Consider the following 17,548-nt stretch of genomic DNA (forward strand, 5'->3'; position numbering starts at 1 on the left):
AATATATGAAGAGTCGTTCTACTCCTTTACTCATTAGAGTGGTTTTACTCAATTGATTAGTCCAAATACGAGTTCACTATGAGAATACACTAAACATCATGGTAAACAATATAGTGTTTTTATTAGTTTTTTCGTTATCATCCATATATCTATCGCACGCATACGTAGGGGATAATGATTTGGGGGTATAATACATTATCATTATTATTGTGCAACTTATGAACCCTCGTTATAATCACCTAGGCCTCATATGAACCGTCGTTGTAAACATATGAATGTATGATTGTCATTTGTTATAGCATTATTATAACATATTAAGAGTCGTTATACTAATCTATAATCAATAGAGTATTAGATTGGTTCTACAATTATTTTGATATAAATCTAGTAATTGATCGTATATTTGTTGTTAATATATAATTCTCATTATGTTATCGGTAGTTAAGTTATTAGAGCATATTAAGAGTTGATGCTCCTCATACTCGTTAATAATCAAATAATCAATCACGTATTCGCTATAATGGTTCCAATATTATAACCGTCCTAATACATTTAAGCCTACTGATAAAATAGTTTCTTTATAGTCACATATATATACAAAGTTAAGAGAATTTGAAACTGAAATTCTCAATATCAACCGAATGTTGAACCTTTAATAAAATAAATTTACATAAAATATGGCAACTTCAAAATGCGCTTTCGTAGACAAATATAGATACGTCTCTTGGTGCTATCGTTGTATTCGACAAGTTTAATCTATGCATGTGAGAAAAGTCCAATTGAGTTGGAATTTCCTGCAATGAATAATGACTTGACCCGAAGTGAGACCCGAAGTGAAAATAGTACACGGCATAATCGATATCAAGTTTTACCCGAGTCAATGCGGTTTCCTTAAGAAACTGAAATTAACTGAATCCGAACTGAAAATAACTGTTTAACTGATAGTAATCCGTAAAAAGTCAACTGTTTAAACCAAAACTGTATGGGTCAAACCAAAAGACAACTGTAAACTGAACTGAACTTAACTGAAAATTGAATTAACTGTATGGATTGAAACTGAAACCGAAAAAGTTTAAACTGAATCGGTTAAGATCGAAAAAATGAACTGAATTAACTGAACTGAAGTCAACTGAACTGTTTGGTTTGAACCAGAACTGAACTGGTTAACTGAATTGACACTACTACATACACACACACACAATATACACTTTCTCTCTCCTCTGATTTGCTGTTGAAAACATCCCTCTCCTTCACAGTTGTACTAATTCATTTTATCAGATTCTTTTCATCACCTCATTAACACACTCACACTCACTCACTCACTCACTAAAACCACATCCATCTTCCTTTTTTCCCCTTTCTTCTCAATCTTTTCCCCCCCTTGTCTTTTTCATCTTTCATCCCTCCTCAAAAAGCAAAAATATAAAGTAAACAAAAGATTTTTTTTTTTTAAATTTCTAAAAATACCCTTTTTCCTCATTTTTTTTGTTTGTCAAAAATCAAAAATACCCATTTTCAGATTCTCCCTTTAACCCAAAACCCATAGATTCACACATTTCACTCACTTTTTCTCTCTCTAGGGTTTTCTGCTTTTTCCTCTGATAATGCAAACTTCTTGAGAGCTCTCTAAATTAAATTTCTGAAAAATCATAATGAAGTTTTTAATGGGCAATAAATTTTTTGTGTTGTTCTTCACTTTTCTGCTTCTTTTTGCTGGAATTTCTTCAGTTTCAGCTTCTACTCCACCTGGAAGTAATTACCCACCTACAAAAATCTTCTATAATTCACCATATTTTCACCTCATTGTAAATTTAACTGAATTTTTTCACATTTTTTTGCAGAAATTTTTAGTGGGTTCATCTCAAGTTCTTTAGCTAAGTTGATGAAATGGGTTTGGTCACTTAAAGCTACTACTAAAACTTGTATATATTGAAGATCTCTTTTTTTTAATGTCATTTTCATCATTTACTGTTTTTTTCCCCCTTTTTTTCAAGTAATGTGATATGTAGTTGTATTAATTGAGTTTTTTTTTTTGGTGGGTAATTTGTATTGATTGATTTTTGTGATTAAACAGCTGTTTCTGGGCGTTCAATGATGAAATTTGAAAGTGGGTATAATGTTGAAACTGTTTTTGATGGAAGTAAGCTTGGAATTGAACCTTACTCTGTTGAAGTTTTACCAAGTGGAGAACTTCTCATTGTGGATTCTACTAATAGCAATCTTTACAGGATCTCTTCTTCACTTTCCCTTTGTAAGTGGGTTTTTTTTTCTTTTTCTTTTTTGGTGGATTATTGATATTAATTTTTAATTTACCAACACATTTTACTTTATTGATAGTTGGTATAGTATTTAAGAGTAATAGTTTCATGGTAATAGTATGTTGATAGCTGATTTTTTTTTTATTTTTGTGAGGTTTTGCTCATCAAATTTTTGGTAGGATGCACTTTATTCTTTTTATGGTGACTTGTGTGATCTTCAAGCATAATTTATGTTTTGTTATGATATCATGAAATTGAGCTTCCTTGTGCTAGTGTTACACATGTTGAACAGCTTATAAATTAGTGTTTTTTTGTTTTTGCATTATTGTTGATTATTGGGTTGCTATTTTGATGTAATTATATTAGTGGGAGATTTGCTTTGGATTCCAGTTTTTAATTTTGATTAATATGTAGTAATTGGTGCTGAATTGTTTCCTTATGTAGAAAGTAGTATATTTTGTGTGCACATGTGCATGTGCATTGTTTAATTAGGTGGATCCTGAGTGTGATTCGCGGTGATCATGCAGACAGTAGACCAAAGCTTGTTGCTGGATCAGCTGAAGGATACTCTGGACATGTAGATGGGAAATACAGGGAAGCGAGGATGAACCATCCTAAGGGTGTTGCTGTAGATGACAGGGGAAACATGTATGTCGCAGACACTATGAATATGGCGATCAGGAAGATCAGTGAGTCAGGTATATCGGACACTCATGGATGGTAGAGTAATTGCCACATTGTTGATACAGGATAACAAGGATACGTGAAAATGAACAATGATACTTAATATGAAGATAACAGAGATGAAACAACTCAAGAGCTGTGATTTGTCCTAATTTCAGTATAGAATATGACTTGCGGTGTTGTTTCTCTAAACACATAAGGGTGAACTTAAAGCTGAATCTGTTAATTGCAGAACTTTGAGACTAATTGAACTTTCATTTCTAGGAGTAACTACAATTGCTGGTGGAAAATGGAACCAAAGAGGTGGGCATGTAGATGGACCAAGTGATGAAGCAAAGTTTTCCAATGACTTTGATGTCGTCTATATTGGAAGCAGTTGTTCCTTGTTGGTCATAGATAGGGGTAATCGGGCAATCAGGGAAATCCAGCTTCACTTTGACGACTGTGCTTATCAATATGAAAGCAGCTTCCCTCTTGGTAAACTTTAGCAGATTTTATTCGTTATGTAACCGATTCGGTGACATTGCTTAACCTCACTCTCTCCCCTTCATCATCACAGGAATTGCTGTGCTTCTTGCTGCTGGTTTTTTCGGTTACATGCTGGCTCTATTGCAGCGGCGGGTTGGTTCGATTGTGTCTTCTCAGAATGTAAGAACACCCCTCCCCCCCCCCCCCCCCCCCCCCCCTTACTGAAGTGCCAATTTAGAAAACAAGAAACAAAAGCTTTCGTAAAGTTGTTTGTTAGATAGTATACAACATTATTTGACATGCTAGGCTTGTCACAGGATGTGAAAATTGCAGAAAGCTCTGTATCAAGTCCATATCAGAAGCCTCTTAAATCAGTGAGGCCCCCGTTGATTCCTACTGAAGATGATGTAGAGAAGCAAGAAGAAGGGTTTCTTGGATCTCTTGGGAAGTTGCTCAGCAATGCTGGGACGTCAGCCATGGAAATAGTTGGTAGTATATTTCCAGGTTTTAGAAGAAAACCGGTGACATATCAATACAGAAATCAGAGTCAGTATCAACCATCTAATACTTGGCAGTCACAGGAGAGCTTTGAGATACCCAAAGAAGAGGAGCCTCCTTCAATTGAAACTCGGGCACCTACCCCAAAGAAAACCTACGCTTTCATGTCTAAAGATGCGGAAAAGATGCAGCAACAGCTGAGGCAAAGCCGAGTTTTCTACAGTGGTTGGGACACAGAATTTCAGCAACAACAGCAGCAGCAGCAGCAACAAGAGCAGCAACAGAAGCATGAAAGACATCAGCACCGTCATCAGCATCACTCGTCCATCCCTAAGACATACTACGAGCAAAGCTGTGAAAAAACCAATGAGATCGTGTTCGGGGCAGTCCAGGAGGAACGAGGTGAATCAGTCATAAGGCCTACTGATTATGCTATGGATGCATTCAATCAGCAGAATATCCGGTTCAGAGCTGGCTACAACCGCAGCTTCTCATCCTATACATAAACCAGATCTCTGATTTCTTGGCACATATCATCTCCTACCTGTCATTTCTTCGAAAACAAAAAAAAGTCGGGTACCATGATCCCTTTTTGAAGCAGGAGTATTGGGGTAGTATTTTACTTGGTGGGCTTACACTGTTAAATTATCAAAGCCTTTTGTAAGAGAAATGGCACTCCCCTTTGAATATTGGTATATTGAAGTTAGTAATATAGAAGTATTATTCATTTTATCATAGTGCGCTTGATCTTCCTAAAGATGCCCTTTTGCTCTTTCCACATTTTCCAAAATCAAATGAATGTTTTATATGACTTGTGACCACAAATATGTGGAAAGTCTACATTTTCATGAATGGATGACCCTCCCCTCTATCCTTTTTTCTCTCATGTATATGTAACACCAATTTGATGACCCTTGATCTTAAGTCTCCCTCCATTATACACTATTGGCACAACAAGTAGGCTCGAATTTGAAAAGTCGTAAGAAAATGTTACACTTTCATCTTTCATGCAAAAAGACGACAAGGATAATATTCCAAGACGAATGGACGATATGAAACTGTTTGATGAATAGCTCAACTCTTATTCACTGTTCAAAATGTTTGTTTCTAATACAAGTTGTCTTGTACACGCGGTTCGATGAGGTCAATCATTGGCCTTGTTTAACCTTTGATGAAGCTGATCCAAGAACACACACATTCATACACACATTCTCTTACTTGACTAGAATCCAAATGTTTTGCCAGCTTGCTATAAAAAGGATGAACTATTTAATCACAATGGCATGCCTCATGTTTGTCTTGTTTTATATTCCAGATTCCCGGTAAGACCATACTAACATCCAAGCAGAATTAGCATTGTTTATGAAGAAATTGTCAGATTTGAGTGCATTGTTGTCGCAAGAATATGTGCTGAAATATTTCACCAGTTTCTCAAATGTCAGATGCTGCAGGAAAATGTATTGTAAAGAAGGTTGGAAAAAAACATACTGAACTCTCTACTTCCTAGCCAGCCAGAAAATAGTGGGGCAGAATGCATGTGTTTTAAGTACTTCTTTTATTCCTGCATATGGCTTTCCATTATGGGTTGTTTAAAGTGTTTAATATATTAGTTTTTGAAGGTGAAAGCTAAACATACACGAAATGCGATCTAAGGCCTGTTCATTATCGTTTTTTGTTTTCAGTTGTCAGTAAGTTTAACTAAATTTTTTTCTCATTACAGGACATATATCATATGACTTTAAATACAAAAAAAATGAAAATCCACAGTGATACTGCCCCTAAATTAGAATATCCAATCTGGTTTTGAGATTGCAAAAAGCATCCATTTCTAGTTTAGTGTATATGAATTATAAGGTTTCATTCTAAATCCAATAGGCAATAAGTACTAGTTTTATACTCCCTTAGTTCATATTAGATGTTTAGCTTTGACTATTACACTATTTAACATACCTATTTAAACATATTTTTCACAACTATACAAAACAAACGTTATCGTATAAAAATAGTATTGGAAGTGTGACTCTATGTATATTTACATAATATTAACTTACCAAATCTTAACTAATAGATAGTCAAATTCGATCAAAAATCTAAAAAGAAAGGGACAAGAGTAAATAGGTTAACCACACCCGTTCTTTTTATATGAGACTACAAATTTCAATTCGAGTTTTTCTCTTAACAATCCACAATGTTTCACTATCAATTCACTCATTATATTAACTTGCATGGATAAGTTTCATAGATATCATCAATAAGCTTCAAGGGCTATTTTTTCATTTGTTAGCCATATTCGACTTTTATGATTGTCGCATTCTAATTTTCATTTTTCTAAAGTGATCTCTTTCATAATAATAAATTAATCTTATCTGAATTTATTCTAATTGAGAATTGAATTTATTGGCAAACAAAGACGAATATATACTTTATTGTGAAGTCAATTGAATTCACTTCGAAATGAAATTTTTTCAAGGAAAATTTGTCATAATAGACTTTTTGTATGGCAATTTTTGCATGAAACTACTTAATACTTTAAAAAAAATTATTTGCGAGAACAACCTTAACTTTTAGGCATCATTTAAATGAAGAAAATTCAATTAACAACCACCTAACACCTAACATTGTAAATGTTCATTATTATTCTATAATTTATGTAATGAAACTTTCTTATTTTATGTATTCTGTGTTTTAAAAAGCTCGATTAATACCTGAAAGTGACATGAGGTTGTTTCTTACAAACAATTTACTTTTTAAGTTCTTAAATTGCTAAAAAAAAATTAAAAGGTTATTTTTCGCAAAGAGTGATATTCTTGGAACTTAGAACTTTTTTTTTCCTTCATAGAAAACTTGGAGTCATGGGTTGTTTAAAGTGTTTAAACATAGAAAACTGCTTATTCCTGGAACTTAGAACTTTTTTTCCTTTTTCTTTTTCATCTTTTTTTGACTGGTATCTGAGATATATATCTCTATTACATAAGGGAAGGAGGAGCAACGGTGTACTCTTTTGAACTGACTATTTTGCCCCCCTTCCTTTTCTAAATTACAAAAGGAATCTCAATACCAACATGGGGTCAAACAAAGCCATCGGAAATTAATTTTCAACAATCACTCAAAATCACTGTATGAGGAAACTTTACAAATCACTCATAGAATTGAGAAATCACGTTGTTAAAACACGCAAATCCTCAAATGATCAGGTAACTTTACAAAAACCAAAAATTAACTTACAAGCAAAACTAATATACTAGGACGTCAATACATACAAAAACATTCACAAAATTCACTTACAAATCATTATTCTCAATAACCATTCACAATTACACATACTCATAAAAATTACCTATAAACACAAATCTGGAAAAAAACATAAGATTTTGACAGTGATATCACACATTCGTCCATCGGCGATTTGCGAACTTTCAAACAGGTACATAATCTTTAATCTTCAAAGTTATTTCACATTAATCGACTGTTATGTAGTTGAAAAAATGGAGATAATAAATTAGTTGAAGAGGCTTTTATATAATTAAACTAAATTTGATTCATTTTCATATAAAATCAGAAAACAAATGTGTATGAAATTTGATTCATTTATGACACATTAGTTCTTTTTCTAAACTTCCAATATAAATTTTTGCCCAAAACTTTTGCAAAATATCCATGTTCAGAAATTAATCTTGAAAAACAAACAATATCAAACCTTTTTGCGAACAACTTTTGCAACAATCCATTTTCAGAAAAAAAATTACATAAATTTGCGAAATCAGATTGTATATGAAAATTTTAAAATTTCATTTCACATATAATTGAACTCAAAGTTTAAAATTTAGAAAAGGAGAAAAAATAAATGCCCATTCATGCGAAATCAGATTATGTATGAAAAACTTAAAAATTCATTTCAATTATAATTGAAACCCAAACTGTTAAAATTTAGAAAAGGAGAAATATTAAAATGCCATTTCATGCAAAATCAGATTATGTATGAAAAATTTAAAATTTCATTTCAAATATAATTAAAACTCAAAGTGTGAACATTTAGAAAAGGAGAAAAATTAATCTTCACCGATTTAAGTGGCAAATAAGTATATGAACCAACCTAACAAGCAAGATTTTTTTTAAAAAAAATCCTAAATAATCAGACGAATGCACAAGTTTATTGCTCAAAATAAAAATAAACCAAACCAACCCATCACGATTCATTTGGATGTATCATCGCACGCATCGTGTGCACAAAAGGCTAGTTGTAATATATTGTAAAGATTATCAGATCCTATTAAAAATTGCAGAATCTGGAAAGTTTGGCTTCAGTAGTTCAGTTTCCCTCGTTGACTGCATTTCTCAAAAAATACATCAGATTCCCAGCAATGTGCTATATAATACACTTGTTAGTCCTGAAATGTCAGTGTTTACGTGCGTTATTGCCGCAAGAATATATGCTGCAAAATTCATGCGTTCCACCTTAATATGCTTAAACAACTCCAGTTTGCAAAATATGAAGATTAGAACATAAAAACCATGCAAGCTAAGCGGCGTCGTAATTGTCATTTGAGGAAGCAAAGAAAAGTAGACATTCAGTTATTTACAAGAGCAAAGTTCAGGAAGAACCGTGGCGGCTCATCGCCTCTTGACTACAGTAGAGACCCCAAGGAAGGATTCCTCAACTACAGTTGATCTACTAGCATCCTCGACGAAGTTATCCATATTAGCTTTCACTAGAGTATCGATATACCCCCCATGACTCTGCGCATCTCTCTCCGCCACATGTTGATGATCCAAAATGTCATTAAGCATGTTAGATGATCCATGTTCTCCATTAGAAGTCATCAATCCCTTCAATTGGTCAGCATATTTTTGTGACACAGCACAGTAAGAGTTACTCGAGTGGTCAGAATCCAGAAGAGAAATGTTTTCCTTACATACACTACTAGAACTAGAATAAAACCACTTCATCCCGAAACTAAACATAAGAGAGAGGTGAGAGATAAACAGCATTATAAGCTGTCTCAGATATATGAGTACTGGGCTAGCAACTGCGTTTCTGGTGCCGAAGCAAAACATCTGTATTTGTCTCCCCAGATTCATTAGGTAAGTTGTCCATGACTTGGTGCTGTTGAGGAGTTTCAACTCTTCCTGTCTAAAACAATTTTCTTAGAAAGGTACGAGTAGCTCATGATGGACCGTCAAACAAGTAGAAAGGGCACTTACAGTTCGAAGTATGTAAGGACGGATTACAAAGCCAACTACCGATCCAACTAAGCAGGATACTGCAAGCGCTGCGGCCCATACTGTAGCAGACCCCACACCTCCTGAAAATTCAAAATTTCAAGCCAGGCACACATTCAGATTCAGGTTGCTAAAAGATTAGGGTAATAGAGTACTGGTTGGTCCAAAGATGCTAGAAACAACTCGAAAATGTTTCCTCCAACAAATTTGACAAGAGACTAAAACAAATCGGCAAGAGAACCTTGAGCACTCTTCTTTATTCATCAGTTTTCCGTTGTACTGAAATAATCTCAAGGCTAGAATGAGCAAAACGAGCATAGAAATATTGCAATAATTTTTGGATCACATCCTGTGCACACTGCACAGGAGTGTAAGTGGAGGGTGAGAAACTTGGGGGGGGGGGGGTCTCCATCTATTTTGTACCTTCTTTGTACCCCATGCATAGGATTCTGTTCTCCTTCATGGACTTGTTATCTAATTCGTTCTTCTTTAATAAGAGAGGATCATCTTCCTTACTCAAACAAAACCTAATAAAATCTTACAACACTAGCATTACATAATTGTGAACAGAACCATAAGTCAGGATTATTAAAGTTATGTTTTTTTGTCTTCTCTCTTGGGGGTGGGGGTGAGTGCGGTGGCGAAGTTGGGTGTTGAGGGAGATGGCACATGCAAATTAAGAGGATCTAGTTGATACTTGAGAAATATAACTAGTGTAACAAGTTCACTACTTGACTCTGAAATCAGCACCAGAAACCAGAGATATACCAGATCGAGAATATAGACAATCCTCCTGCTTCAGATCGATCTGGCGGATCAATTTACTTCCATGATCCAAAATCAGCAGGGCACAGATCTCAGGAACGAAGCTTAGCTCATAATCTGCAGAAAAAGTTGCATTTCTTCCAGGTCCATCAGCACGACCAATCGACTTTGATAAACCTCCCGCAATAGTAGTGACACCTTTTCATAAGTCAACATAATAATATAAGCATTGAGAACCTCAAATGCGAAATCAAAGACCAATAACAAAAAAGTATAAGTGCATATCGAAAATGTGTCTTGCACGCCTCTGCCAGAGCGTTTTAAAAGTGTTAAAATCCTCATAAACTCATTCTGACCATGGGGCCTAGCACTGTGATCTGCTCCTCATAGAACCATCCCTCTATAGTAAACTACAGATGTAGCTCGCATCAGATGACATGACCATACATTCATGCCATAAATGACAAAGTTATGCAAAGAATCTCCATTGTAAATGGCATCTTTAATTTTTAACTGAGTTGACATAAGCACGCAGGAGTAGATCAGACACAACTTTAACTTCAACAAGGCCTTTTCCTCAACCAAAGGTACATGAGTACATGGATAGATGAAAGGGAACTTCAAAAGCTGTCCTGTCTCAAATACAGTCCTCGTCATGGAGTCTTGATGACCAAGAATCACTCTTTCCAGATAATTATCAGTGGGAACACAAAATTCTTCACTGTATATATCTCATCGTGACAAATAAATTAAACCCACTAACTTTCGGGAGGAGAACATTTAACAACACGAAAACTTATCAGGACCTTCTGACAACAAAATTAATTTAAAAGGAAAGTGGGGGGGGGGGGAAGCTAGTGCGCGAGATGTTTTCACATTATCTCCTATAGTCAACAAAATACTTCTCCATTTCTTATGAAAATGTAGTGGCAAAATAAGTTCACCTAATTCAGGCTGTTTAAAAAAGGATTCTGTCACAAAGCATGATGATTGATGGATTCCTTTCATGCAGTCAGTTTTACTCCATTAATTTCCTAACACCCTATTCAATCGCCAGTAAAAAAAGAAGGTAATGATAATGAATTTATATGTAATTTTGTAAAGAGAGATTAATGTTCGTGCCATGTTAATGGAACTCCATCCGCAAACATTTTTTTTTTTTCATAAATTTTCATTATCTACCTCTAAAATGGTAATGGAAATTAGTGAAGAAAAAGAGCTATTCAATAATGGACAAGCATTACTTTTCATGTCGATATGAGACTTTTTCACAAACTTACTCATAAATTCATTACCATAACCACCATTTGTTACAACCTACCACACAGGTTGTAAAAAAATGTCACACAATTATCCAAGTGAATATTGTCATATATGTTTGCTCTCCATTCTCATTAATCCACACACATCAAAGCATTTGTTATCCTAATTCCCAACACCAAATTTTTCCAATTAAACATATTGATGTAATAGACTAGCCTAGGGGGCACGGGAAATATTGGTAATAGACACTAGTTATTATGTTAGCTTGAGGAGTAAGGCAAGTAGACTATAAATGGAGGAGATTAGGGAGAGAAGGGGTAATGAAGAAAATATTGTGAAGTTCATCAGTTCATGTTAGTCGTTAGCTTTGGGAGTATGACCAAGTCACTCGAATACTTGGCAATCTATCTTAATTTTATGTTGTTCCATTTATATCAATCAATCAAATATTATTTTTCAGTTTGTAATCTTCCCAATTCTGCAAAAGTAATGTCAGTTCATTACAATTGAACCCTTAAGAGTTAAGAGAATTATTCCACAATCCCATGATACATTCTCCTCATTAACAAGTCCACCTCAGTTTTTTGGTATACAAAAAACCAATTTCCAAAATTTCTAGAATTTTCATCTTATGGAGTAATCTACTATAGCAAGCAAGTCCTGATACCCATACATATCAGAACGAAAGCATATTTGTAGATATCGAAAATAAACATACAAATAAAACAAGTAAATTGAACCTGAATGGCTATCCGAAGAATTTTCATCTTATGCAGGAGTAATCAACTATAGCAAGCAAGTCCTGATACCCATACATATCAGAACGAAAGCATATTTGTAGATATCGAAAATAAACACACAATTAAAAAAGTAAATGGAACCTGAATGACTAATCTTTCGGATAGCATGATTGCTTCTATCAGCAACATATACGTTCCCCTTAAAATCCACAGTAAAGCTTCTGGGTTTGTTAAATGTTGCCAAACTTGCATCACCATCAGAGTACTCAGGCCGCTTATTTCCAGAAAATCTCTTCACCAAACTCTCTAAAAGAAGGCGAAAACATATCAAGAAATTTACAATAAACGAATTTCACCAACAACAAACTACAAGTTTTATAATTTCATTACTTGGCCTCATATACAAGCACACAACACTAAGAAACTTTCAAGGTGTTGAACTTGAGCATCTCTTATAAAACAAGCATGTTATCTTCAACTTATCAATAGTATCACATTATGAATATCACCAAATTGAACTATCAAAATAAGTTCTTCTCAGTATACCCTTTAATTAGCTAATAAGATATCTGTGAAGTTTCCCTTTACCCTTATTTTCCAATCACATTATAAACCAAAACCAGCAGATAAATACTATATAAAGAAGAGTTAAAATCTAGAACACAGTACTATGAACATGAAAAAAAAAGGAAAATTTTCAACTTGGGTATGAATAGTAAAGAGGGTGATCTGCATTATGTACAATTACCGCAAGTAAGGCTATGTTCAGTTCACCTGAAGAACTTATCTGATCTGAACTTATTTTTTCTGATCTGATCTGAACTTATTTTTTCTGATTACAAGATCTTATCTTTTAGATTTTTCTCAATATATAAGAAAAAATATAGTCATGTGGGGTCTTGTTTGATTCGGCTCAATGAATACTTTATTAATATTCAATTATTATAATTTTTACTAATATGTAATGAAAGATATAATGATTTTTAAATATAAGCATAATCTGAACTGATCTGATCTGAACTTATTTTTTCTGATCTGATCTGATTAGATCTGAAATAAGCAAAAATAAGGTGAACTGAACATAGCCTAAGAAGGAAATATACCCATTTCCCCCTTGATATTAATAATACTGCCCAAAAAATGATTAAAAATGCCCATAATTTAACAACAAAAATTCCCACAAACTGAATAAGTAAAAAAAAAAACATGAAAAAGACAGTTACCTTGGGAAAGTGGAAGAGAGAGAGTGTAAAAAACACTGTTAGATGAATCAAGGAGGAAAAGATCATGGGATCCTTTGTACGAGGCAATTGAGTGAGGATTGATGTTGAGTTTGTTGCCATCAAAAACAGTTGTAACTGTGTATCCATCTTCATAAATCACCTCTGAAAACCCTGCAAAATAATCAAGGAAATTAACTTTTGAAGAGTTGGAATAAAGGTAACTAGTGAAAAGAAAAAAAAAAAAGAGGTATTTATTTATTTACTACCATGGAAGATGAGTAGATTGATCAGGGTAAAGAGGAGAAGATGAGGAAGAAAACCCATCTCAATTGTTTAGTCACACTTCACTCGTCTAGTGGAAATCTAAAGATGAAGAAACTTTGAAGGAATGATTAAATTGCTGGCTGGAGTGGAATACTACTTTTTACTGTTTCTCTCTTTTTTCCAATTTCCAATTTCCAATAGTGTTTAAGAATTAACTTGACTGGTTGGGTGGAGTTGACCTAGAAGCGGTAAGAATTGACATGATTAGCTAACTCAATTCGAATCCGAAATGAAATTAGTAAGTTTGGATCAAGATTTTCAACTCGTTTAAGGCTATGTTCAGTTCACCTGAAATTTTCTGATCTGAACTTATCTGATCTGATCTGATCTGATCTGAACTTATTTTTTCTGATCTGATCTGATCTGAACTGATCTGATCTGATCTGATCTGATCTGATCTGATCTGATCTGATCTGATCTGATCTGATCTGATCTGAACTTATTTTTTCAACAAGATCTTATCTTTTTAAAATTATATATTACTATTAATTACTTTGTAAATCATTATTATGCAATACATTATAAGATCTTCTTTATAGTGTTACTATTATTATCATTTTATTTCTATTACAACTTTTATACAACTTTTATTATTAATAATAATTATTATTATTATCATTATTATAAGAACAACAATAATTATTATAATCATTATTATTATTATTACTAAAAATAATTATATAACTCAAGTCATTATTTTATAACAACACTTTTACAATGTTTCACACTTTCCCTTAAAAAAAAGTTTCACACTTGAGAAGTCGACAAACTGAACTCTTTTTTTTCCATATAAAATAGAACAAGATATACAAACAACTATGACTTGAGCAAAAAATAAATAAATATCGTGCAACTTCAAATAGCTAGAGAGATTTGGAATTCGGTAAGAAGAGGTATACCGAATCTAAATTTATAATTTGTATTCACACTTAGCTTATTTTGAAATGTAATCCGAAATTAGTAGTTTCGTTGTCATGAATTTGAGATATCATATTTTATATATTTCTTATTTTTGCGTCAATCTTATGTTCTTAACATGTGGCTTTTAATTTTCTATTATTTAATAACAACAAAATAACTTAATATAATAATACAATGACATTTATAATGGTAACAACAAGATTAATAATAATTACCAATATTAATAATTAATAAGTACAACAACAACAACAATAATAATTCTTTTGAACAAATATACTAGTAAATAATAATACCCCTTTGTATTTTTTTTATCTTTGTCACTTAGAATCTTGACACTATTCACAATTAGAGATAATCTTTTAGATTTTTTCTAATATATAAGAAAAAATATAGTCATGTGGGGTCTTGTTTGATTCGTCTCAATGAGTACTTTATTAATATTCAATTATTATAATTTTTATTAATATGTAGTGAAAGATATTTAATAATAATAAGTTTTTAAATATAAGCATGATATGATCTGAACTGATCTGATCTGATCTGATCTGATCTGATCTGATCTGAACTTATTTTTTCTGATCTGATCTGATCTGAACTTATTTTTTCTGATCTGATCTGATCTGATCTGATCTGATCTGATTAGATCTGAAATAAGCAAAAATAAGGTGAACTGAACATAGCCTAAGTAAGTGGATTGAATCTGACACAACTCGATTTTTAGAGGGGGTTGGATACTTGGATTATATTTTAACTATAATCTATACAAATATATTAAAAGGCGTACGAGCACAAGAAATTGTGCCACGTGGCACTCTCCCTAAAGAGTTTTAGTTCATGTAATTCATGTACAATAAAAAAATAAAGAAATTGCATAGTATAGGATTTGATCTCGAGACCTCAAGTACATCTACTAAAGTTTTAACCAGTAGGCTAAGTTGTATTTATTTAGTGTTATTATCATAAAGTATTATATTATTAAATGAAATTGTTTCTTATCCGGGGCATAGCCCGGACCTAATAACTAGTTTGATATGATAACTCGTTTAACTATTGTTCTACTATGAATATTACTAGAATTTTTTGCACGCGATGCGTGCTTGAATTTTTTAAAACAGTTCGGCATAAGAGTCAAAATTTGAACATAAGACATATGAAGTATAATTGTTTTTAGTTGCAAAATTTGATTGGTTTAGTTTCTGTCACTTAAGTCTCTCACCATTATTTTTGTCTTTTTTTTTTTACTTTTCAAAGTTAAATTCTATGAACAAAATAGAAACTTTATTGAATTTATTTATGATTTTTAATATTATAAGTTTTTAGTTGATTTTTGAATTAAGTATAGTATCAACTTCTAAATTCTAAACACTATAAAAAAGTAAATAATTTTTTTCCTTGTCTAACTTCTAAATTTTGATTTCGCTACAAATACACCTCTATTTTTATCATGATCCACCATTAATTATGAATGGTTATTGTAAATGTTTTTATATGTATTGACGTTCTAGGTCATTAGTTTTAGTTTGTATGTTAATTTCAAGTTTTAATAATGTTTCTCGATTATTTGAGTGATTTTGCGTGATTTTTTTGACGTGATTTTCTCAATTGTATGAGTGATTTGTGAAGTTTCTTCTTTTAAGTGATTCGTGAGTGTTGTAAATTAATTTTCGGTAGTTTTCTTTGAGTGTTAATTTTGATTTTGACATTCCTTTAATTTTGTAATTTAGAAAGGAAAGGGGGGCAAAATAGGCATTTCAAAAGAGGACACCATTGCTCCCCCCTTCCCTTATATAATAGAGATTAGTTGGGATTGAAATAACGAAAAATTGTGAAATAGTACCTTTTGTAGCACTGATTTTGTCAACTAGTACCTTTATTGTTTTATTTTATCAACTAGTACCTATAAGTCCTTTAATCTTTTATTTTCAGTACATTTACTTCATTTTCCGCCCAAAATGGTCAGCAATCCGATGTTGACTTTAATTCTCCCTCCAAATTTTGCGCTTTTTTTTGCTTCTGATGGAGCGTGCTCTCACTCCTCTTTTAACTCCATTTCCCCCCCAATTTTCCACTCTTTCATCTTCCATCTTTACTTTCTCACCAACCTCAATTCAGTTTCAGTAAATACTCTATCTCCTCTCACATTCTCTCTCCTCTATGTCTCTTTCTTCCTTCTGCCATTCAGTCGAACCATGGTCCACCCAATCAAAAAGCTTACAACCCCTGTGCCCACTCTACTTATCATAAAATTTGCATGCTATAAATTTTCTCACTGGATTATCAATGTTCCATGATCTTTTTTCAGCAACTACGACTCCACATTTTCTAGTACGTTTGGCTGAGGAAGATCCAGACTTTGAAGAAGACATTCTTGTATAAGATTAAAACAAACAAAAAATTAGCCCTAATTTTCCGAAAATAAAACCAAAAGGAATTGATATAATATACCTCTGAAATTGGGAAAGACTTCAATTGGAATCCAATTCCCAACAGTTGAATTATCTTTCACAAGGTAAAATTTAGGGTTGACAAAGACTTAATGTGCAACACACACGCAAAATTTGGAGGGAGAATTGAAGTCAACATCGGATTATTGACCTTTTTGGCCGGAAAATGAAGTAAAGGTACTGAAAATAAAAGATTAAACGATTTAAAGGTACTAGTTGACAAAATAAAACAATAAAGGTACTAGTTCACAATTCACATTTTACATTGAAATAATTTCAATATTGTTTATAAATATATAAGATTTATTATGTGGTTGTTCAATTTGGTTTATTTTAGCTAAGGTATTAGTATATAAGATGTAAGTTAACAAATATATGATGTACATTTGTTTAGTTTATGTACATATGCTCTCTTGATAGATGGGTCACTAAACAAGTTGGGTAACTAAACAAGTTGGGTAACCTGTATTTATTAGACTCGTTCGATTAGGGTTAGTGTTGTTGACCTGTGTAATAAAATGGGTTGGGTTAGGATTGAGAGTATCCAACTCGTTTATCGAGGGACCCATCACGAACTTGACACGACACGACTTGTTTACCAGCTCCAGCCTCCAGGTTGAATGATTGAGATCACATGTCTTATTTAATGTCTTATCTTGCGTTTTATATCTTTTTAATTTTAAAGCTTCATTAATCTAATACTAATAATCACTTTATATTACCATTAATATAAACTATAT

General features: G+C 32.9%; 2 protein-coding genes across 3 annotated transcripts; one reads left to right on the forward strand and one right to left on the reverse strand.

The window, feature by feature from the left end:
* Positions 1–1,213: 1,213 nt before the first annotated feature.
* On the forward strand, positions 1,214–4,640 carry LOC104897416 (hypothetical protein). Its single transcript, XM_010684286.4, has 7 exons — positions 1,214–1,752; positions 1,842–1,922; positions 2,075–2,251; positions 2,786–2,956; positions 3,207–3,419; positions 3,502–3,590; positions 3,728–4,640. Exons 1-7 carry the CDS (start codon positions 1,653–1,655, stop codon positions 4,412–4,414), a joined length of 1,518 nt encoding a protein of 505 aa, XP_010682588.2. The 5' UTR covers positions 1,214–1,652; the 3' UTR covers positions 4,415–4,640.
* A 3,781-nt stretch (positions 4,641–8,421) lies between these two features.
* LOC104897417 (uncharacterized) lies at positions 8,422–13,542 on the reverse strand. Of its 2 annotated transcripts, none has more exons than XM_010684288.4 (6): positions 13,386–13,542; positions 13,120–13,290; positions 12,038–12,202; positions 9,897–10,091; positions 9,111–9,211; positions 8,422–9,035 (listed from the first exon to the last, which is right to left on the reverse strand). In XM_010684288.4, the coding sequence occupies exons 1-6, from the start codon at positions 13,441–13,443 to the stop codon at positions 8,520–8,522; spliced, it is 1,206 nt and encodes a 401-aa protein (XP_010682590.2). In that variant the 5' UTR covers positions 13,444–13,542; the 3' UTR covers positions 8,422–8,519. The 2 variants fall into 2 exon arrangements, with proteins under 2 accessions (XP_010682590.2, XP_010682591.2); XM_010684289.4 differs by having other exon boundaries at positions 8,684–9,039.
* Between the last annotated feature and the right edge of the window lie 4,006 nt (positions 13,543–17,548).

The sequence above is a fragment of the Beta vulgaris genome, chromosome 6 (genome assembly GCF_026745355.1).
Source record: "Beta vulgaris subsp. vulgaris cultivar EL10 chromosome 6, EL10.2, whole genome shotgun sequence".
NCBI lineage: Eukaryota > Viridiplantae > Streptophyta > Magnoliopsida > Caryophyllales > Amaranthaceae > Beta > Beta vulgaris.